Source organism: Ictidomys tridecemlineatus, chromosome 10, assembly GCF_052094955.1.
Source record: "Ictidomys tridecemlineatus isolate mIctTri1 chromosome 10, mIctTri1.hap1, whole genome shotgun sequence".
Taxonomy (NCBI): Eukaryota; Metazoa; Chordata; class Mammalia; order Rodentia; family Sciuridae; genus Ictidomys; species Ictidomys tridecemlineatus.
Window position 1 is genome coordinate 48598418 of NC_135486.1, and position 24671 is coordinate 48623088.

At 42.8% G+C, this 24671-nt stretch overlaps 1 protein-coding gene across 1 annotated transcript; it reads right to left on the reverse strand.

Moving 5' to 3' along the window:
* Positions 1–1272: 1272 nt before the first annotated feature.
* Positions 1273–24541, reverse strand: Hhipl2 (HHIP like 2). Its single transcript, XM_005335852.3, has 9 exons — positions 24224–24541; positions 19858–20510; positions 18688–18831; positions 16597–16928; positions 15273–15399; positions 12359–12504; positions 5908–5989; positions 2927–3009; positions 1273–1904 (listed from the first exon to the last, which is right to left on the reverse strand). The coding sequence occupies exons 1-9, from the start codon at positions 24539–24541 to the stop codon at positions 1618–1620; spliced, it is 2172 nt and encodes a 723-aa protein (XP_005335909.2). The 3' UTR covers positions 1273–1617.
* Positions 24542–24671: the final 130 nt, after the last annotated feature.

The window sequence follows — 24671 nt, forward strand, 5'->3', positions numbered from 1 at the left end:
AGAAACTTGCTCTTTAAATTGAGTTAACCAAGAGTTCTACAACTGTAAGACTTTGTGTCTTGGCTGACAAGTTTTGAGCTCTGAAGAAACACACTCAAACACATTCATATTTTGTTGGTTATTTTGCTCTTCTGTGGTTGGGCAGTCTACTGCTAGGAATGCTGTGGAGGTGATGTGTTCTGAGTGCCTAAGGAAAATAGGACATAGTGGTACAAAAAAAGTATCCATAGTTATGAAAAATGTGTCAGAACTTCACTAACACCAAATGCTTTTTTGAAAAGTCATTTCAGATTCACAGATACCTTAATACCAGATCTACCATCAAAGGAACAGAATTATTAAAAAGGAGATCTTCGAAGCATTCTAATTCCATCTCCCTGCAACCAAGACATCTCCTCTTGTTCCTCCCCATACTGGTCTCTGAAAAGAGCAAGCACTTGCATATATGTATGTTTTGACTTTCTGAACTTTTCAACACCCTAGACTAGGCTATATGAAAGCTGAAGTCTGAATACATTTTGACTTTGCTAGCCCATAGAGATTTTCCTTTTTTTTTTTTTTTTTTTTTTTCCTGGTAGTGAGAATTGAACACAGAGGTACTTTACCACTTAGTTACATCACCAGCCCCTTATTTTGAGACAGGATCTCTCAAAGTTGTTTAAGGCCTTGCTACATCGTAAGTGCATAAGGCCTCAAATTTATGATCCTCCTGCCTCAACCTCCTTAGCCATTGGGATTACATACAGGCTTGTGCCATCAAGCCTGGCCCTCTCTTAAGTTCTTAATTTCTCCAGTACTTCATTCAAAAGCCACAACCCCTTCATTGAAGGCCCTCCAGGGAGGCAGATACACAGCAGTTGGTTCAAGTCCAACTGTAATCAATTTGTTTTCTGTTCCCTCCCCACCATGGTCAGGTAAGCCGCACCTTCCTCCTCTTCAACAGAGGTCCATGGCAACACATAAGAAGCAAGGTGTGGGGATTTCAAGATGAAATATATAAATCTGGCTCATAAGAAGTACTCAGGCAGAATGGTAGAATGTAGTATGTTTATTGTGCCCTTCACTAAGGTCAAACAGGAGGGGCTGGATATTTAGAAGTAAGTCTACTTTTAGCCAGTTCTGTCTTGGGGAAAGGAGAACACCAGCCTGTCCCTAACAGGCCTTCTCCTGATCCCTGGATGTGAGAGGAGAACACAGTATGATTCTTGGCCAAGCCTGGTGAGGCATGCTAGATTTCCTAATGCCAAACAAATATCCAGGAGATCAAAGGACTTATGTGAGTTTAAGTAAATATTGATTTATTATCTCAAGTTGAAGACATTAACAAGATAAGATTGGGCCGTCCAATGGGATTGCAAGCAGGTTGACAGACTGGTGCATGGATAGCCCAGGTGAGGTGGGATATGTTCTCTTGTTAGAAGCACTACATACGGGCAAGGTGCATTCCTTCATTCAGTTGATGGTGAGATTTCCCAGGGAGAAAAAAATCACATGGGCTCTGCCCCCAAATCCACACAGACTTCCCAGATTTCTAAGGCCCACATTCAGCAGCAGTTTCCACTTGGCTCCGTGGGGTAGTCCTCTCTTGCATCTCCATCAGCTACCTTGACCACAGCATCAAGGGAGACCTCTGCCTGATGGCCTCTGCTTTGCCAATGGCTTCATCCCACCGTGGTGGGTTTGTAGGTTCTTCTTCCTCTTCCCCTGGGGGCCCGGGGACCACACTCTGGCTTTCTTCTTTGCACCAGGCCTTTGTGACATCTTCTTACTGCTTGTGGGAGAAGCAGGCTTCTTGGAGAAGCCTCTCTGAGATGAAGCCTGGTGTGAGCTAGAAGCTAATGTGGCATTGGATGATTGTCTAGCAGCTTTCTCCGACTGCTCCTTTAGCAAGTCCAAGACTGTTACTGGGAGACAAGCATTATATTGAGTGAGAAATCTAAATCCTAAAAATAACTATAAAAGAAGCACCAACCAGAAAACTCAAAACTGCATGAGGATTTTTTAATTAACTTTTTGAGTTTTTTTAAGACAAAGGGTATCACTATGTTGCCCAGGCTGGCCTTGAATTCCCAGGCCCACGAAATCCTCCTGCCACAGCCTCCTGAGTAACTAGGATTACAAGTACACACCTCCATACCTGGCTTTCATACAGATTCTTTAACCCTAATTCTTTTTATTAATGTTTTTTGTAGTATTGGGGATTTAATCCAGGGCTGGTCTCCCACTGAACTGCATTCCCAATCCATTTTTATTTTTATTTTGAGACAAATTCTCACTAAGTTGCTGAGGCTGACCTCCAGCTTGCAATCCTCCTTCCTCAGCTCCCCAAACCCCTGTGAATACAAAAATTCCCTTCAATGGCCTTGATCTACATATCCTCCTTTTTTAATAGGGTCACTCCAGAGATATATAGCTCTGGAATATTTCCCTTAAGATGGTATCCATCTTCTGTAAGTCTTTCCTGTCTACCCACTTTGTCTGGAGGAAAAATTCCTCAAGTTAACTAGGGTACCTTCTCAATGCCCTGGACTTATATAAGGGAACCTCAGAGCTATATTTACTTATTTGCCATCCCTCCTCCCACTTGACTCTGACATCCTATAGGTCCATTACTGTATCTCCAGGGCTTACCACAGTGCCCATCACAAAGTAAGCACTAAATAACTGATGCCCGATGAATGAATATATGGCCATATAAATAAATGAAAGAAAAAACCAAATGAATGACTAGAGGGCAATTAGTCACAGTAGAGGCAGGTGTCTCTCCCACTCTGATTTTTCGAAGGGAGATACAGACTGAGCAACAAGAGACAATCCTCTTAGAGAAACCAAGTCCCTCCACCCTGTGTTTATAGTGTCTTTGCTGAGGGCTCTTCCTGCAGCTCAAGGTCAAGATTGATTACCTAAGACTCAAAGAGGCACTCACCAGCAAGTGGCCTGAATTGGATTCGCTTACTGGTGATCTTCACAGGCAATGGCTTATATTTGCACTTGCCTGGGGGTGCTCGCCTAAAAACACAGACAGAAAGGATGAGGACGGAAAACTGTGAAGATGTAACCAGGAGATCAAGATCACTGAAAAGCCTATGTTGGCAAGAATTGGAGTCATCCTTCTCTTATGCTGGGGATTGGGTAGAAGGAATAGGAATACCCCACAGGCTCAGAGGGAGAGGAGAAAGGCATGGGCATCACAGGACTTGGGACCTGGGAGACAGTGCAGTGTGGGGTTAGGAATATGGACCTGGGGACAGACAGAATCAGGTTCACATCCTGGTGATCAGCCTTGCTAATTTCTCACCTATAAAATGCAAACTATAAAATACTACTCATCTCACATGGATATGGCAAAGATTAAATAAGAGCTGTGTGCCTGGTGTACTATAAGTGATTAACAAAGAATGAGATTTAAAAAAAAAAAAAAAAAAGGCACTCGGAACAAGGCCTAGCACAGGACATGTGCTCACCAGATGATGGTGGTGGTGGAGGTTCCCCTTTAAGGAAAATCCCTCCCAAAATTCATGGCAGAGCCCTATGTAATGCAAGCCTCTCTGTCCAGCAGCACACTCCTTCTTAAACTGCTCATCCCTGGGTGCAGCTTCTGAAATAGAATGGACTTTGGGCAATGTGAGAACTCCCATTATGCAGAGCAGAGCTGAGTCTCCACCCCACCCCCACGCAATCCCCACTTTTTCTCTAACTGACTCCAAATCTCCCTTTTGCTAGCATCATCCTTAGCCCAGGTGGGGGGGGAAGTAATTTGAATTATTTAGGAAGTATTTTTGTAGCGCTTAGGCACTATTCTAAATATTTAATAAATATTAATTCACTGGATGCTCATAATAACCCTGTGAGATAGGTACCATCATTAGCCCTATTTATTTAGTTTTGATTTATTTTTGTTTCCAGGGATTGAGCCCAGAGGTGCCTAACCACTGAACCACATCCCCAGCCCTTTTTTTTTATTTTTGACTTTGAGGCAGGGTCTTGCCTAGTTGCAGAGGCTGGCTTTGAATTTGCAATTCTCCTGCCTCAGCCTCCCAAATTCTGGGGATTACAGGCATGTACCACATCACCCAGCTATCCCCATTTAAAAAAAAAAAAAAACTAAGGTACTTAAAAGGCTAAGAATCAGGCTCAAGGTCACAAGATTAGTCAAAGGCAAAGCCAAAATTCAAAACCAGGTTCTAGGGTCCTTGTTCTCAAGCACGGTATTTGGCTACCTCTAAAGGAAGGGCAGGAGGAAAAGTCAGAAAGAAAGGAAGGATACAGAAATCCATCCATGCCACCCCGAACGCCGGGACAGGTGCACGAAGTGTAAAGACAGGCTGAATGAGCAAGCAGAGCTGAGTCTGGCCCACTGCAGCTTTAGAAGTCTGTGTGAGTCCATGTAATGATAACTGAGCCAAGTAAGCAGAGCTGAAATAACTGATCCCAAAGGAGAACTGAGTTCCTATCTTGAGCCAGGACTTCCTAGCCAGCTTAAGGGAGTGTTTTAACTTGCCTAGGCTTAGGTCTCCTTAGGCCTAGACTGAGCTGCTAACCTGCTTCACTGGGATGCTGCCACCATTCCAGGAGAACGTGCATGCACAGCACTGAGGGTAGCCTGCCACATTGTAATAACTCAATAAATGCCACTGCAGAAAAAGGCGAATGAGTGAGGAGATGTCTTCAGTGGTGGGAGAGGCCTTACTACTACCTTCTGTCTGGCCTCTTACAGCTGTTCTTCTGAAAGAGTTGAATTACCTCCAAACCAAATAAGGAAACTACCAAAGGAAAGAAAAAGTGATTCACACAGGAAACCTTTGTGTGGAAAGACCAGAACCCTCCACCCAGGCATTATCAACTCGCATGAGCACTTCAAAGGCTGGAGATCTCTCCCTCCCCTGAGTACAGGGGATGTATGCACAGAAGCAGAGACACTCCAGTATCAAGTTCACCCCTTGGCACTTGCTCTCCATTCTCAGCAGAGCCCCACAGGCACAACCTAGGGGACTGAGCCTCTTCTAGGAACTTCTAGGAACACACAACCCCAGAGCCCAGTTAAATACAAGCTGAACTGGGCAGGGCCCCTAAGCCCTGCACATAGGCCTAATGGCTACTGAACACCAATCACATCTGGGAGAACTGGAGCCTCAGAAGGTCATGTTACAGGTCCATCTGTAAGGTGATTAATTCCTGGGTAGATCTTCCTGCTTTGAGTAAAACTCCTGAGATAATTGCAGTGCACTACCCAGACCGCTCAGTGTGGACACACTGCCTCACCCTACAGGGGCAGAAACACTGACCAGACTCAACAACCTCACCGATGAGAAACTGGATTGTGGCTCTGATCTGTTCTGCTGGAAGATGGTTAGACTCTGAGAGAAGTGGGTAAAGCAACAGCAGTAAACAAACAAACAAACAAACAAACAAAAGAATCTACCAAGTGATGAGATACTACCACTGATTCCAGAGAAGGTCAGATGGAAATAGAAAGAAAGCTGACTGCTGAAGGTATTGGCCAAATACCTTGAGACCTCAACCAAGTCCAGCAGACAGGGTAGCAATACTTGCTCAGGTGGTTGGGGGTGTATTCCTGTCGTCATATTGCCCCCAGACAGAAATCTCCAGAAGACTATCTTTTAAAAAATAGGCACCAGAGGGATAGACCAGTCACCGTGTAATGCCTCAAGGTCCTGGTTTCCAACTACAACAAGACCATTTCCCAAGGAGCCCATAATTCCCAGGGACACATTATCCTACTCACTTGTTTGCCCAAACTGCTCTCTTCTAGGGCATAGATGTACTTTGTGATCATTTTTGGCAATTCTTGGGAAGTGAACACTGTTTTTAGGTCACTGTCATGGAGAAAAGGGTTAATAAAAATTAATAAAAATGTGCCTGAGAAGAAATGACACCAAATCTTACCTTGAAGGATCAACAAATTTGTAAATAGATCCATGTGGTGCGTAGGCACTTGGGTAAGAGGTGGCCAAGAAATACAGCTCCCCTGAGTAGACAAGCAAATAACAGGTCATCAGCAGGGCTGAAACAGGGATGCAGGCACAGAAAATGAAATGAGGTAATGGCCCTCAAATGCAGTGAGCCCCAAGAACAGAACTCTGTAATCCTGATTCAGCCTTCACTGGACTGTGAGCTCCTTGAGATTTAAATCCACCTTTGAATCCTAAGACCAGCTCAGAGCCCAGCTGGGCAGCACACACCTGTAATACCAGCAATTAAGAAGGCTGAGGCAGGAAGACCACAAGTTCAAGATCAGTCTCAGCAACCTAGAATGATCCTTTCTCAAAACAAAAAACAGAAAGAACTGGGGATGCAGTGAAAGGATGCCCTTGGGTTAAATCCACAGTTAAACAAACACACACACAAACACACACAAAGACCAGCTCAGAGGGTGGTCCATCAGAACCAGACAGCCTTCTCCTTTATCATCTCTTTGCACTGTGAAACTTCACCTTGGTGAATCTCCATTTCCCCCTGACCCAGCCCTCCATACTGATAAGATTCTCTGAGACTTGGAAATCCACCATCCATAGACCAAGGACCATTATTGGTTGCTTGTCTTCTGTTTTGTTTCCCCTCAGCCTCAATCTCTTGTCCCCCCACCCCCACCCCCTTCCTTCACTCCCTGGACCATTTATTTCCTCGTGACCTTCCCTATTCTTCAGCCTTTCCTCTGGCTCTTCTCATTGCCCTCCAAAAATCACCTCCATGCCAGGCGAGGTGGCTCACGCCTGTAATCCCAGCTGCTCAGGAGGCTGAGCAAGAGTATCAAGAGTTCAAAGCCAGCCTCAGCAATGTTGAGGCACTTAGCAACTCAGTGAGACTCTAAGTAAAATACAAAATAGGGCTGGAGATGTAGCTCAGTGGTTGAGTGCCCCTGAGTTCAATCCCCAGTACCAAAAAAAAAAAAAATCACCTCCATTCACCTTCTCATATATCACTTAGAAAGTGCCCCACTTCTCCCTATATCCTTCTGTTTAAATTTCAGAAAACGTCATCAATTCCATTTCCACAGTACCTACCTCATTCCACCTGACTTTGTAATTATCTGTGAGGGACAGTACAGATGAGCCCCACAGTTAGATAGATCTGGGTGTGAATTCTGTGGATTCTGATGACACCAGTTACCAGCTTGTTAGCCTGGGTGACCTCCTAATCTGAATAAACCTCCAGATAGTTATTCATTCATAAAATGGGGATCACAATTGATCAAATAAGAAAGCATTACTTTCTTATTTCTCTATTTCTTAAGTCCACATGTAACCTGGGTCATTCTCCAACAGGAGTCCCTCCAAACCATCAAAGACTTCCTGGTCTCAAAGGAGAATCGAAAACCCTGTTCTGCTGCATATTCCCTTCACGTAACTACCATCAGTGTAAATTATACATCTTCAACTTGCCGTAGACTTCCCATGTGTAGTTAAGGGGAAACAAAACTAGAGGGAATTTTCTTCATTTTATTTATTTTTTCTTATTTTTCTAGGGATCAAACCTAGGGCCTTGCACTCTAGAAGCAAATCCCAGCCCAACAGAGGTGAATTTTAACTGTAGTTTCCAATTGATATTTTTAGTATCTATTTTTCTAATTTTTTTATTTGTTTTAACTAGTTACACATGACAGCAGAATGCATTTATGCATTTTAGTATATCATACCTAAATATAATTTCTCATTTTTCTGATTGTACATGCTGTAGAAGAATCACATCAGTTCAATCATACATGCATATAACATAATAATGTTTGTTTCACTCTACTATCCTTCCTATCACCATATCCTCTTCCCTCCCTTCACTCACCTTTACCTAATCAAAAGTAACTCAATTCTTCCACAGCCTACCCCCATTATGAATTAGCATCCACATATCAGAGAAATCATTCAGCCTTTGATTTGGGGGGATTGGCTTATTTCACTTAGCAAGATATTCTCCAACTCCATTCATTTACCAGCAAATGCCATAATTTCATTCTTCTTTAAAGCTGAGTAATATTCTATAACACACACACAGACACACACACACACACACACACACACACACACACACACACACACATACATATCACATTTTCTTTATCCATTCATCTGTTGAAGGGCACTTAGGTTGGTTCTATAGTTTAGCTATTGTGAATTGAGCTGCTATAAACATTGATTTATCCACATCACTGTAGTATGCTGATTTTAAGTTTTTTGGGTATAAACTGAGGAATGGGATAGCTCAGTCAAATGATGGGTCCATTCCAAGTTTTCTAAGGAATCTCCCTACTGATTTCCATAGTATTTGCACCAATTTGCAGTCCCACCAGCAATGTGTGGGTGTTCATTTGTTGTTGCTTGATGATTGCCATTCTGACTGGAGTGAGATAAAATGTTAGAGTAGTTTTGATTTGCATTTCTGTAATTGCTAGAGATGTTGAACATTTTTTCATATATTTGTTGATTAATTGTATTCTTCTGGAACAATACAAGGATGCCCTCTTTCACCACTTTCATTCAATATTGTCCTCAAAACTCTAGCCAGAGCAATTAGACAGAAGAAAGAAATTAAACGGATACAAATATGTAAAGAAAAACTCAAACTATCATTATTTGCTGATGACATGATTCTATATTTAGAAGAACCAAAAAATTCCACCAGGAAACTTCTAAAACAAATAAATGAATTCAGCAAAGTAGCAGGATATAAAAATCAACACTCATAAATCAAAGTGTTCTTATACATCAGTGTTGAATCCACTGAAAGAGAAATTAGGAAAACTACCCCATTCAAAATAGTCTCAAAAAATAAAATAAATACTTGGGAACCAATCTAACAAGAGGTAAAAGACCTCTACAATGAAAACTACAGAAAACTAAAAAAAGAAATTGAAGAAGACCTTAGAAGATGGAAAGTCTGCCCATGCTCCTGGATAGGCAGAATTAATATGGTCAAAATGGCCATACTATCAAAAGCATTATACAGATTCAACACAATAACCATTAAAATCTCAATGAATTCTTCATAGAAATAGGAAAAGCAATCATGAAATTCATTTGGAAAAAATAAGAGACCCAGAATAGCCAAAGCAATCCTTGGTAAGAAAAGTAAAGCAGGAAGCATCACAAGACCAGACCTTTACTACAGAGCTATAGTAACAAAAACAGCATGGTTTTGACACCAAAACAGACACATAGGCCAGTGAAACAGTGTGGGAGGTCGATTAGCACGTGACTGCGTCTGTCTCTCCTTCTGATTGGTGTGGCATCATCATTTCGTTGGTCACTCTATGATCTGGTTGCCTAGGTAACCGAGATGATAGCCCCAATCTTTAGGGTGCAAGCGACTGTGTCTTTGTGCATGGGCATGCCTTCCTATGCTCACCTGTTCCTTTGTGATATTACCCCTTGCCCTGTTTGGGATAGAATGTTCCATGGAAACACCCTTTGGGTGTCCCCTTCTCTTACGTTGCCCTTGGGTGTGGCCTTCCTAGATGTCAGTCAACCTGCTGACAGTAGACATCGTGAAGCTAGACTTAGCCCCTTGAAACCTGACCCCTTGCCTCATTTGAATAGCTTCTCCTCAATAAAAGGGGTCAACATGTGTGGGCTCTTTTGCTCTCGCTCGCGCACTCTCTCTCTCTCTCTCTCTCTCTCCCCTCCCCTTTCTGCAGGCCCTTAAGGTCAAAGGAGCCGTCACAGCACCCCCAAAGAAAAAGGTATTTCTGTCTCTTGTGTGGTTATTTCGTGCAGCCCAGTTCCCCTGGAGTGACCCCTGAGTGTTTTAGTCGTGAGCAACCTGGCAAAACAGAAGAGAAGACACAAAGGCAAACCCACACAAGCACAGCTGTCTCATACTAGACAATGGTGCCAAAAACATTTACTGGAGAAAAAGACAGCCTATTCAACAAATGGTGCTAGGAAAAATAGAAAGCCACGTGTAAGAAAATAAAATTAAACCTCTATCTCTCGCCCTGCACAAAACTCAACTCAAAGTGGATTAATAACTTAGGCACTAGAATAGAGACCCTGCACCTACTAGAAGAAAAAGTAGACCCAAATCTTCACCATGCTGGCCTAAGATCTCACTTCCTTAACAAGACCCCTATAGCGCAAGAAGTAAAATCAAGAATCAATAAATGGGATGGATTCAAACTAAAAAGCTTCTTCTCAGCAAAAGAAACAATCAATAGCGTGAAGAGAGAACCTACAGAGTGGGAGAAAACCTTTACCACATGCACCTCCAGTAAAGCATTTATCTCTAGGCTATATAAAGAACTCAATAAACCTAACAGCAAAAAAAAAAAAAAAACCCACAAATAACCCAATCAATAAATGGGCTAAGGAACAGGACACTTCACAGAAGAAGAAATACAATCCATCAACCAATATATGAAAAATTGTTCAACATCTCTAGCAATTTAGTATCTATTTTAAGGAGAAAAAACTACCATATATCATTTGAAACAAAATACATGCAATATGAATTAACTGCAAACATCATTACTTTGGTCAGCCCTCTTGGAAATGAGCTTAGGTGACTGACATTCAGAAATCCAATCAATCAAAACAGCAAGGGGTGGTCCCACATCAGCCATTCACACAGCAATTATTTATTTATACTAGCTATCAACTCTGAGCTCAGTAAGTAAACTGTGGCATTAGTTGAGAGAGAGTTCTGGTTCCACTAAAAAATAATTCACCTAATGCTGGTGAGTGATAACATAAAATAATAAAAATTTTTAAAAAAGATTTAAAAAAAAAAGTTTCCAAGTGGAAAGAATATGCTAACAGCAAAAAATACAAATTCATTTATGCAACAACAAAAAAACTCACCAGCTCTGGGAGGAATTTATTTGCCTGGGGAAGATTCTCACTGGCTTCAGGGCTGCCCTTGGGCAAACATCTGGCAAGTCCACTTCCTAGAATTCAGCCAAGGACACTTAGTTTTGTTTGCCAGATGTACTGACTGGTTTTCCAAAACTTCCTGCTTTCTCCTGAGTCGCCTGCAGGCTCAAGAAAGCAAACCACCAAACCCAAGGGTCTGTGGCCTCCTGTAAAATAGTTACCTAAGATGGCTGCCCAGTGTTCCTGGGTGGCCCTGCCTCTGGGGGGGTCCACCCTCCAGGGGGCTCATCCACAATCATACACTTTCCATCCTCCTGCCTGCCTGTCGGTCCTCTCCTTTCTTACATGTTTGGACTTCTAATTTGGAACTCACACTGGTGTTTTTCTGTTAAAAAGGCTTGAACTTTCCAAAATGCCTTCTACTTCTATAAAACCTTAATCTCAAACTATCTATCTACTCATCTGCTGGCTGAGAGGAAAGAATCTAGGAGCTAACAGATCTCTTTATAAATTCTACTCAAGTAAAGATCCTGTACAGCCACCCCGTGGCTCAGAGTGGAAAGAAACCAAACATTCAGGAACTCTTCAAGGCTCTGATGTCCACCTACAGAGAATCCCAGGACTGGAAGAGACTCTAAAAGAGAACTTTATTATCTTCTTTGCCTCTAAGCATGTCTAGATCCAGTGCCAAATACTAAAAAGATCACTATACATACCTGTATAAAAACAAAACAGAATTTATTTAAAATTTGGAAGTGTAATCTCTCAAAATGAAACATAATGTGAAGCTAAAATTAAAAGTCAGTTCTCTAATGAATAAAGTCTTGGAAAATTTTTAGAGCTGAGTGTCTCTTCTCCCCTCTCATACATGAGCCCATGCCTAGCTTCAATGATGCCATTAACATGTACCTAGCCACTTCCTATCTACCTAGCTGTCTACTCTTTCTTCAGATTTCTCAGGAAATAAATTCTCCCTTACTCACAAATTCTTGGCAGGGTCAGGCCAACTGGTGAGCTGGTGAGCCAATCATAAGAGGTCCCTTCTGCCAGGCCATCCCAGGAGGGTAAGAGTTCACAATCCATTTAGTCTGGCCCCCTGGCCTGCACATGGCTCTGTAACTGTGATTAAGAATAAAGAAGGAGGGGCTGGAGATATAGCTCAGTTGGTAGAGTGCTTGCCTCACATGCACAAGGCCCTGGGTTCAATCCCCAGTTGGTTTGTTTGTTTGCAGTACTGGGAACTGAACCCACGACATTGCACATGATAGGCAAGCACTTTACCCCTGAGCCTGTTTCTTTGTTGGTGAAATGAACCTAATAATTATGTCACAGAGGTGTTGTGGTTACTAGTTAAGGTGGAAAACATGAAGTGTTTTGAAGAGTACCCAGTATGTTAAAAGAGATGATTAAATGATAATAAAAGTAGAAGCAGTATTTACTGTATAAATAGTGACAACAATAATAAATGTTCAGTCGATGCTTGTGATAATCTAAGCAACGTAAGCAGACATCAAACCACTCTGCACATGGATTACCTGCTTCATCTTCAGCAAAGGAGATGATGAACTTGCTATAGGTGCTGATCAACCCTGGGAAAGCACAAGACGAGGTGCTCCCCAGGCAAATGTCTCTCTTCTTCCATTTCTGGGTTTTTCTATCTTCCTGCAAAGCCATAAGTCGACTAGATGAAAAATAAAACCTTGTATTTTAGGAATCCATATTTCCACTCTGCAGGATGTTTTTTCACCTAGAATCAGCAATCATTGAGTGCCAAGGCTAGGTCTCCCACAAAGAGATCAATAACAAGCCTCCCACATAGAAGAACCAAAAAGCTGCTTCAGTGATACTTCAGACCCACTTATCCTTGATGGGGAAGCACATTTTCTATTATAAGTTTAATGCCCTGAGAAGACTGCACCACTGCAAAAGACTCATCTTGGGCTGGGGTTGTGGCTCAGTGGCAGAGCAGTTGCCCTGCACATGTGGGGCACTGGGTTCGATCTTCTGCACCACAGAAAAATAAATAAACAAAATGAAAATATTGTGTTCATCTAAAAAAACTCATTTTTTATTGGTTCTATGACCTTTGGCTAGTTGTCCAACATCTCTAAACCTCAGTTTCCTAATCTATATAATGAAAAAAAAAATTATAAAGTGAACCAGGCACAGTAGTGCACATCTGTAATCCCAGTGAATGGGGAGGCGGAGGCAGATGGATTGCAAGTTTTAGGCCAGCCTCTGCAACTTAGTGAGGCTCTAGGCAATTTAGTTGAGAACTTGTCTCAAAATAAAAAAATAAAAATAAAAAGGGCTGGGGCTAGGGGTGTGAGGCACTGGGTTTGATTATCAGCACCACATATAAATAAATGAATAAAATAAAGATCTATCAACAACTAAAAAAATTTTTTTTAAGGGCTGGGGATGTAGATCAGCAGTAAAGTGCCCCTAAGTTCAATTCCCAATACCCCAAAAAAATATATAAAAGGAGGGTAATGAAAATATAGTTTACCATGTAGAAAACTGCAAATATTAAATAAAATAAGCTATGTAAAGATCTCAACAATGTTGTGACACATAGAAAGGACTCAAAAACTACCAGCTGTTATTATTAAGTTATATGCAAGCATGAATATGTCACAATGAATTTCACTATTATTCATAATCATAATGCACAAATAAAAAAAACTCAACTAGCTGATTATTATTATTATTATTATTATTATTATTATTATTATTTCTATACAGAAGCAAGTAGGTGCTCCATATATCTCTAGCATCTATCTGAAGAAGAAAAGGAAGCTGGGTAAGCCCAGGTGCTCAGTGAATTGCCTGAACAGTTTTATAAAGACCAAGATGCCCAACACCAGGTGATTCTAAGGCATATACTTCAATTAAGAATCACTGCAGGGCTGGGGCTGTGGCTCAGCGGTAGCGCACTTGCCTGGCATGTATAAGGCATTGGGTTAGATTCTCAGCACCACATATGAATAAATAAAATAAAGGTCTATCAACAACTAAAAATATATTTTTAAAAAAGAATAACTGCATATCATCCAGGTGTGGTGGCACATCCCTGTAATCCCAGCAGATCAGGAAGCGGAAGCAGGAGAATCGAGAGTTCAAAGCTAGCCTTAAGCAACTCAGTGAGACTCTTGTCTCTAAATAACATATAAAAATGGGCTAGGGATGTGGTTTAGTGCTTAAGCTCACTTGGTTCAATACTCAGTACCAAAAAAAAAAATCATTGCATATCAAAAAGTGATATGTGAAGGGGTGATGTGTTTTGGGATGGATAAAGATAAATGAAGTCCTAATGATCTAATAAGTAATGATGAAGGACCTAACCAATTAGTAACTATACCATCTCTACAACTAAGAATTGAAGGATGAAAATAACTACATCTTTCCTAAATAAGATGAAGTAATGGGGACTAGATTTACCATCCCACCTTAATGAGTCAAAACCTGTACAAAATAGAATAAGAGTGGTTTAAAAGACATTGACAAGGGCTGGAGCTCGGGCTCATTGGTAGAGTACTTGCCAAGCACATGTGATGCTCTGGATTTGATCCTCGGCACCACATAAAAATAAATAAATAAAATAAAGGTATTGTGTCCATCTACAACTAAAAAAAAAAAATGCTAAAAAAAAAAAAAGACATTGACTATCAGGCAGCATAGGTGTGTCTTCCTTGATAGAAAAAAGATGAGATGAGCTTTGAGATTGTTCTAGATTCTTCCTTGAGAAAGTTCCCAACACAGAGAGGGAATACACAGGCAGAGCCCAGTAGACTCCCTGAATTGAAAAGAGAGATCTAAGAGTCCAAGAAGATCAAAGCAGTAAAAGTTTTCAGGACAGAAAATAGAGAGAAGAAAATTACACGGAGAAAGATCTTCAGAGATCTTCAAATACTCATCAGTGGGCTCAACAGCAGGCACGAGAGGGGACTACCTAAAGCAAGGGAGAGAATTGGAAGGGAAAGTGCGTGGCAGGGGTCAGGAATGGTACATGCATCATTCACAGGACATGGGCAAAGCCTCAGGAAGCCTTGCCTTAATAGTAAGAAATTGAGAGCTCTAGAAAAAGCACCACTTTGGTACTGCTTAACAAATATTAACAGCAAGAAAGGATCAAACTATTGTTGAGGAACTTGACTGTGACCCAGAACAAAACTCAAAAATATTTATAGGAACACAAAAATATGCAGCACCTACAAACTTATATTAATACTTTCTGGTATTAAATAAAAAATTACCATGCAAGTAAAGGAGAAGGAAAATATAACCCATAATAAAGAAAGATCAATTAAAATTGACACACAACTGACACAGGCATTAATATTAGCAGACAAAAACATTAAAGTAGCTGGATATGGTAACAGTCTTGTAAGTTACACCCAATAAAATTGTTCAAATAAAAAAGGCAAAAGCGACGTCAACACTTCTTACCCACTCATGAAGTCTCCAAAGATATAGAGGCCATTGAGATTTGGAGATTCACATCCACGATAGACATAGCCCCCAGTGACTGACTTCCCCACTGCGTGGCCATAAGCATAGATTGGCAGAATGTCATCTATCCAGGAACAAGGAAAGACAGTAAGTTTCATCACCAAAAAATTAAAAGGAAAGAGGGGGCTTTTTTTCTTAGATGTTGATGGACCTTTATTTTATTCATTTATTTATAGATGGTGCTGAGAATCAAACCCAGTGCCTCACACATGCTAGGCAAGCGCTCTACCACTGAGCCACAACCCCAGCCCCCAAAAGAGGCTTTATAATGCAGTTACCTGATTCAGTACATGTCATCAGTAGGACAGGTAGACAAATGGATTGTGTTTATTTTTTTTTCCAACAGGCCAGCCACAATATTTGTGAGCTTCCCAATTGACTATTATCTAAGCCCTACCCTCCCCCCATCTATAAAGCTGTGTGGTGGAAGATTCAGACACATAAATTTCTCCCCAAAGTTGACGTAGTAGTCAAGTTTAAGAATATGGAAAGTATTGTGAGGATCTGTAAGACTGCTTTGTAACTTAAAGAATCAAAAAGACCAAGAAACAGTGATAGATTCAGCACACTGGAATTTTGATCCAGATGTGGTTTTCAAAACACTTCTTGATTATTGATGCTCAGGGATTATATTCTTCCTTGAGTATAGGTGGAATATCATTTCATTGGGCTGTTACCATTTGGGAAATAAAGAGAAACATGCAGCCACCAATTCTGCTCTTCCAGTGGATCTGAAAATAGTTTGCCCAAACCTCACATGGGTAACTTATTTAAAATACAGATTCCTAGTCCATCCCAATCCCCCACCCACCCAAGATGCAAACCTATCATGTCTGACCTTAAGCATCAAAATCTACTTTTAAAAAAAATAGTCTTAATTGGCTTTATTGTTTTATCCTAGAATTGGGCAACATTCCATTTCATAATAGAACAAGTGTTCCTATGGTCTGAGCAAGAGTTTGGTTAGCTTGAAGAAATCAGAAAGACAAAAACTGGTCTTTCAAAGTTACTTTTTTTCTAGGGCTGGGACAGGGAAACAGAATAATAGGAAAATGACTGATGAGTTAACAGCAAAAATATGCTTCTTAACAAGCACCACTAAGGTGTCTAGGGCTAGTGGTGGGAGAACAATTCAGGGAAGCAGTGTCCCAAAGGACACAAGCAAGGACTTAAAGGACTTGCAGGACACTAGGATTTTATTCCTCCAGGAGGCTACCCACTCAACTCATTCAAGAAAGCACCCAGACAGCTTTTTACTTACCCAAAGAGGCATTGTGACAAAGATTTTTGTCGTAACACTCAAACCCTTCCTTTGCCCTCCATCCATAGTTCCCGCCTTTAACAATGAGGTCAACTTCTTCAAACCTGTTCTGGCCCACATCCCCACAGAACATCCGGCCTCGGCCCTGGCGTGTAATGGGGTCCCCTCGGTCCACAGCACAGCGCCACATGTTTCTGATCCCATAGGCGTAGATGGCGGGGTGGGCCCCTGGCTCAGAAACAAAAGGATTGTCCAAGGGCACTCGGTAGTGCTTGCCGTCAGAGCCTGCCCTGTTCACATCAATCCTTAACACTTTCCCAAGCAGGGAACTTCTGAAAGACAGAAGGCCAAGAATCAGGCTCAGGTAAGCATGGACACAAGACCAAAGGTAACCACCAAGGAGGGCTGATTAACAATGATGACAGGATATGGCTGGGAATCACATAAGGATAAGTACCTTTTTTTTTTTTTTTAATATATACAGGATGTTAAGACTTCCCTATTTTTGACTCAAGGACAACTACTAAGCAAAAGGGTCCACATAACCCTGAAAAAGTTGCAGCTTTAATTGTTAATTTTAATGATGAAAACTGTTTCTCTACAATTTGGTCTAATCATTGCTTTTAAAGATGGTTTTATTATTATTCAGATAGCAAAGGGGTCAGCAAATAAAACAGAGACGTTTATGGAGTGGGGGATACCAGGGATTGAACTCAGGGGTACTCAACCACTGAGCCACATCCCCAGCCCTATTTTGTATTTTATTTAGAGACACGGTCTCACTGAGTTGCTTAGTGCCTCACCATTGCTGAGGCTGGCTTTGAACTCATAATCCTCTTGCCATAGTCTCCTAAACTGCTGGGATTACAGATGTGAGCCACTGCGCCCAGCCTTAGAACAGAGACTTTTAGGAGACTTTTTCAATGACTTTGATCTCTGGGCTTTAGTGTCCTCAATTGTAAAGCAGAGGAGAGTGACATTACTTAACAGTGTGATTGGGTTCAATGAGTTATTGTGCATATGGTACTTAATGCAATTCCTGAATCATGGCATTCAATAAATGTTAGCTTTTATTATTATTAATTTTAATATTTATAATACTAGGAAAAATGGGAGCCAAGTGTTGACTGGGTGCAAAGGAGAGAAGAACCACTGACCTTTATAGGCAGCAGAGCATCAGTGAACTCTGGCACTAGATCATTCAAGCTATAATTCTGGTTCTGCCACTTAACTTGCTATGTGACTTCTGTGCCTCTGTTTTCTTGTCTGTAAAATGGCTCTCATAATACCTACATATCATAAGATTCACTCATTCCACAATATTTACAGAGTGACGGGTGTGCTGAAGATAGACCAATTAACAAAATAGATAAAATTTCTTAACCTCAAAGGTTATTAGAATTATAATTCTCAAATACACATTACGTATTTGGAACCATCTCTGACACACAGTTAGCACCCTATATGCACTAGCTCTCTTTAACTCGCTTTTTTTTGTGTGTGGGGGGGGTTACCAGGGATTGAACCCCGGGGGGGGGGGGGACTTAAACCTCTGAGCTACATCTCCAGCCCCTTTTTCATACTTTATTTGGAGACAGGGTCGCACTAAGTTGTTTAAGGTCTCACTAAGTTGCTGAGGCTGGCTTTGAACTCTCAGTCCTCCTGCCTCAGCCTCCTAATCCGCTAGGATTGCAGAAATGCGCCACCACTCATGGCCACATTAGCTCACCACGCACATTAACTTTTTAGTGTCCCCAGGCCCTACCACTCCTGAAACACTGAGCTTGGTAACATAATTGGATTAAAGTTAATTGAAAGATTGATTTCATGGATAGTGTCCTATTAACATATATTTAAAATACTGATATTTCTTTACATAGTATCTGAAACTTACACTAGGCATCCATAATATTAACTACCAAAGTAAATGATGTATATTATTTATAGGACAGAAAACCAAAAGTTCCTCTCATTTGCCTAAATGGGACTATATATTGCAGAAAGCATTCTGGGTTTGACTCCACCTCAACCAAAACACTATACCAAAGGTTGACTCTAAGGAGGCAGGGACCTTGCTTCCATCCATCTTACTTGTTCTGAGCATTTCCAAATTTGCCAAAGGGATCCCCAGCCTGCCCTCCATCCCCAGTGAATATGTACATGTAGCCATCCAGACCAAAAAGAAGTTGTCCACCATTATGATTTGAGGCTGGTTCTTCTATCTCCAAGATGACCCTGGAAAAGAAAAAGAAACTTCACTTTGACACAGCTAAAGCTACATCCTCTAGAGACACCCCAAATAGACTGGTCCAAGCAGCCAAGACCTGCTTCAGGAATCACAAAGCAAGTAGCTTGGGGTTCTGAGATGATCCCTCTTTCCTTCTACAACTCCTTCATGGGTCATTTTTATTCCAAACCATGATTTCATAAGCTGAGACACAGTCAGGAAAACAACCCTCCCTTTCTAGCTCTTGCCTATTAGTCTCTGGCTCTATATGAACTTTCAATTTCTTTGTTTGAGCAAGTTAGCAGGGATGGATCTATCCATTCCTCATGCTCTCTCCAATCTTTCAATCTATCTGTGATGGAAAAGGAGGCAAGGTAGAAAGAAGAGGAGAAATGGGCAGGGTGGTAGAGTGAAAAGAACATGAACTGAGGTCAGCTAGAACTGGGATCATTTGATCTCGTATCACTAGTGTTATGGCCTTATGCCACAGCTTCTTGCAAGATCCCACATTCAAGCTAAAGGGCCTGGAATCTAAGGGCCACACAATAATTAGAAGCTGTAATTATTGAAGCAGTGATTGAACTCAGGAACACTCGACCTCAGACTACCAGCCCTATTTTGCATTTTATTTAGAGACAGGGTCTCACTGAGTTGCTTAGCACCTCGCCATTGCTGAGGCTGGCTTTGAACTCACGATCCTCCTGTCCCAGCCTCCAGAGCTGCTGGGATTACAGGCTGTGCTGCTGTGCCTGGCTCACTGTATTTTTTATAATCACTTCTCAATCCCTCTGGCTGCTAGTTCTTGCTTATCCTCTGTGAAGACAACTAAGTCAGGCTCTAATTCGGATTGTCACATCCCATAAAAACCCTTGCCTAAAGAGTCTAACTTGGGCTGTCCTCATTAATTGACGATTCGTTTAACATTTTAAGCTAGTGTTCTAAAACCAGCAAGGTTCCATCTCTTGTCATTTCAAAGGGCTGATCCGCATTATTTCAGAACACAGTAGAGGTGCATTTGCATGAGTCCATCTCACCTCTCCGATTTGGGGTCAGCTTTATTGGGATCGGCCTGAGAAACCTTCATCTCACTAATCCGGATCTTTTCTACCTTCTTCTTGCCCAGGCATGAATAATAAATATAGAACTTTCTGTTGCGACGGAATTTGGGGTGAAAAGCCAATCCCAAGAAGCCCCTCTCATCCCCGATCCATGGAGTGGTCAGTACGATGCTCTTGAGATCCAGGAAAGGTTGCTCCAGGCGACTCCCGTCAGGCAGGTACACCCACACCACTCCCACCTGCTCGGCCACAAAGAAGCGATGGGTGCCGTCCCCGGCGTGCACCATGGAGACCGGGTTCCTGAGCCCATTGGCCACCTCGGCCAGGCAGAGCTGCAGGCAGCCCTCATGGTCCTCGGCCACCACCCCCAGGTTGCGGTTGAGATGGTCATTCCTCAGGACGTTGGGGAAGCAGTAATCCTTGTCGGGAAGATTGAGGAGGTGGCAGAAGCGGGCACCGTCCTTTTTGTGGGACTCTCGGAGACCTCGGTCATTGGTTAGGAGGGAGATGGCAGAGTGACAGTCAGAATGGAATGCCGAGCAGTAGTCAAAGCAGAGCCCAGGAAGGTTCCGGAGGGGTGTGTGAGGGTTCTCGGCATCGTAGAGGTGGGCTGCATAGGGCGAGCACTCCTGGAAGACAGCTGAAGGTCAGTCTCAATTGGAGCAAGCGGAGAAATGGCCAAGGGGAAGAAAAAAATAGCCTGCTGTCAGCAGTAGTGGTGCGCTCCTATCATCCCAGTGACTCAGGAGGCTGAGGCAGGATGACTGCCGGTTCAAAACCAGCCTCAGCAATTTAGTGAGGCCCTAAGCAACTTAATGCAACCCTGTCTCAAAATAAAAAATAAAAGGGCTGGAGATGTATGTGGCTCAGTGGTTAAGTGCCCCTGGGTTTAATGCCTGGTACCAAAAAAAAAAAAAAAAAAAACTGGAGGGGATTTATTTTGTTTTGTTTTGTGGTACTGGGGATTGAATCCAGGGGTGCACTACACTGAGCTACAAGCCTTTTTTTTTTTTTTTTTTTGAGACGAAATCTCACTAAGTTGCCCAGGCTGCCTCAAACTTGAGATCCTCCTGCCTCCGCTTCTTACTGGAATTACAGGTGTGCACCACTACCCTGGCTGGATTCCAGATTCTGGAGTTTTTATTACCAACTACTAATAAATCATTTCTTGGACCAACATTTTTTATCCGTTAATGCTCCTGGAAGGCAGAAAGAAAAGGGGAGCCAGGTGTGGCGGTGCCTGTCTGTAATCCCAAGTGGCTCAGGAGGCCGAGGCAGGAGAATCACAAGTTCAAAACCAGCCTCAGCAACTTAGCAAGTCCCTCAGCAATTCAGTGAGACCTCCGTCTCTAAATAAAATATAAAAATGAGTTGGGGATGTGGCTCAGTGATTAAGCACCCCTGGGTTCCATTCCTGGTACCAAAAAAGGGGGGGGGGACACTCTACTATTTTTAGCACTTAGTTCTTGACACTTGGTGTTATTAGATGAACATTTTAAAGAGAAAATGGTATCAAAATTCTCAGTTTTTCCTCTTATAAATGCTATGTCTGCAAGATTTTCTTTCTTTATCAGTTCTTAAGCAATTTGGCAAAAGTTTCATTTATTAAATCTGGGTGTTGGAGACATGAGGTGTTATTTCATTCTCTGGTTCTCCATGTTTGAAATATTTTACAGTTAAAAAGTAAATGATCAAAATGGACATTAAATGTACCACTCCCAGAGACTGGATGTCTAGTAATTTCTTCAGGTATTTGTAAAACTATTTGAGTCTGATGTGTTCAAAGCACTGCACTGGGAACTATACGTATTTGAATTATGACATTTGGGCAATATGACTACTCCTTACACAAAAACATATGAACAGTGTGTCCAAAAAAGTATCTGCTACTTAGACCTCCCTAGACTTACAGAAATTTTTAGGTGAGAATACAATTTTGTGGACAATCAGCTCCCAAAGGTGATGAAAGAGAGAGAGGCAACTGAGCCTTGGGAGGTAAGAAAGACAGATTAACTGTGGAGTTTGGAGAGGCAGAGGCAAAGGAGAGCAGTTTGGAGGGTCCATTAGCCAAACCCCACTGATTACTAATCTCTCTCCAAGCCCACCTGTGGGCTGACTCAGTTGCCTGTACTCTCTCAACACTTCACAAAGGAAGCAGCACCACTTTCTATGCATATCTGTGTCCCTGTCTTCTCTTTTTTCCTCTGGACTATAGATTGCAGAACAAGTTCTTGTTTATTGGGCAAAGAAAAAGAAAGAGCCCAGAGTTTCACACACAGTGTCTCTCCTGGGAATGTCTGGGTCAGCTGAGAATAATTATCAGAGTAATAACAAGCAAAATGACCTGCTCCTGAGTGTCACCTCACTGACTCCATCCAACTCTGGGAGGTGGAATAAAGGGAGAAGGGACACAAAAATAAGAACAAAATACTAAAGAGCAGAAAGGACGATGGAAATGTCACCACCAGCATGGCACACCTTTATGCAGCTGTTTATAGAGTTTGTAGAGTTGCTCATAACTAAACAAACATTTTTTCCAGTTCATGGGTAAGAAAACCCAGGCCCAGGCAGCATCTCTACTGCACACCTTAACTATTGAGTCTCTCCTGCATGCCACACCCTGCTTTTCGGCACCGGGCACCAGCAGCGAGTGCACAAATTCTCTACTGAAACTCATGCTTCCTGGAGTTCAGAAATTTTTTAGGTGAGATTAATTGACCAGTGCTGTTGCTACTATACTTTGATGTGATGTGATCACAGGGTCACAAGATCTGGCGTCTGAACATCTAGATTTGTGCCCCAGGACTGTTTAACCTTGGACAAACGATTCTGGTAAAATGGAACTCATAATACCTACAGAATCATTGCCAAGAACACATTACAAGTCTGGGGGAAGAAAGAGTGCCTTGTAAATTTTAACAGACATGAGTTGGGTTGTTTGGCTGAAATTACTCTTATTCCTCAAATCTCTAAAACAAAAGAGATGTTGCATGTGACTTTTTAAAACATCACCAAAGAGAGAAGTTGGAAGGAAGAGACATTTTCACCAGGGGAGCTCTCAGAAATAAACAACCTGAGTATTGCTCATAAAAGCCAGGCTTCTGCAGGGTGCCAGTGCACACGCCTGCAATCCCAGCATCTGGGGAGGTTGGGGCAAGAGGATTGCAAGTTCAAAGACAGCTTCAGCAATTTATTGAGGCCCTGAATGTAGCAAGACTCTGTCTCAAAATAAAAAATAAAAAGGGCTGGGGATGTGGCTCAGTAGTTAAGAGCCCCTGGGTTCAATCCTTGGTCCAAAAAAGAAAAGCCCAACTTCTGACACCACATGGCTGTCCCAGAGTTAATTCTAGCGGAAACAGCAAGAGGTGGTGCTCTAGGTGAAAGAGTACAGCCCTGGGGCAGTGCCACCCACGTGGCTGACTTCTGCGCCAGGCTCAGTGGTAATTCCTGCCTGGACTCTGGGGGGCTCAGATAATCTCTCTTTGCAGCATGCAGGGAGTTGGGGTGGCCAGTGCACTTCTGAATAGTGGCAGCAGCAAGGGACATGAATGCCCAGCAGGGTCTCAGATAAAAGGCCTGTCTGGACTTTTGTCACATCGTTAGAGTACACCTTCCTCATGGCCACTTCTTTCATCAGCTCTCTCCCTGCACCCCTAAACACCCTCTTCCCATAAAGTCTGTGTGCAGCCTGTACACATCAGGTTTCCAGGCTGAGCTCAACTCAGGCGATGCCTCCCAGAAATGTGGATTTTGGCTACTGATGAGCCTGGAGAAGCAGAAACTCTGAGTCATCGCTTGTCAGCAGCTTGAAGCTCTCTCAGTCCAGTTCTGGAGTGTTGGGCAGCCAGTACCCCACAGAGAGCCCCATAATCTCTGCCACCGTTACCATCACACCAGAGACCCCCTTGGCACAAAGCACCCAGCTAAGCAAGGGCTGGACCCCAGCAGATGCCAATGCATCCCTCTCTCACATACTCTGGAAGTGTCACAGGTGTGCTGTGCCCAGCTCTCTGATCATTGCAGAGAGGACATGGACAGCAGTGGTTCTGAGAGCTCCATGAAAAATACCTCCCTTATTCTTTTGGCTCCTGGGGAAGAGCCCCAGAGGGAGAGCTCTGAGGAACCTGTGCAAGACAAACTCAGCACACCTGTGCCTCAGTGTACAGAGCACATTGCTGTCCGGCAAGGCACCTGGCAGGCAGGTAAGCTCTAAAAGGCTGAGTGTCCAAAGCACCCTCCCCCTAGGACTCGCCAGCAGCCCAGCACCCTTTACCACTGGGGTTGGAAGGCACATTGCCAAGCTGGCTCCGTCTTTTCACCTTGGGTTTACACTCAGGCCTACCTGGCAAAGGATGTCTTTAATGTAACCTCCGCACAGCTCGTGGCCCTTCAGATCGAAATAGTTCATGATGTCCCAGTACCGAGCAGCGATGCGGTTGTCCTTGCGCTGGTCACAGCAGCCAAAGGACTCATAGTCGGAGCAAAACTCAAGGTGCAGTGGAGGCCGAAAGGGAGGCCCATAATCCAGGCACTGGGGGTGTCCCTGCAGCAAGCCCATCTGGCCCACGAAGGTGAGACAGAGACAGACAGTGCCAGGAGAGAGCCTGGGGACCCAGGAACACCGACCATCACGCAGATCCGGCTTGGGCTTTCTCAGCATTTTGGCCTTGGGAACACTCCGGCTGCTGTTTGCTCAGGTTGGCTTCCCTGCTCTGCCCACATTCCCTCCCTCTCTTCCTCCCTGCTCCTCAACCCCCTTTCTCTTTCTTCCTTCTACCCCCATCCCCGCC

Bases quoted from the DNA above. Each gene is read 5' to 3' on its own strand.
- Hhipl2 (XM_005335852.3), bottom strand. From the start codon at position 24,541: ATGCTGAGAAAGCCCAAGCCGGATCTGCGTGATGGTCGGTGTTCCTGG. The intron at 12,505-15,272 runs GTAAGAAGTGTT...TTTTTCATCTAG, and splicing joins TTTGGAGACTTCATGAGTGG to TCGACTTATGGCTTTGCAGG. The intron at 3,010-5,907 runs GTAAGATTTGGT...CTGTGTTTTTAG, and splicing joins AAATTTGTTGATCCTTCAAG to GCGAGCACCCCCAGGCAAGT.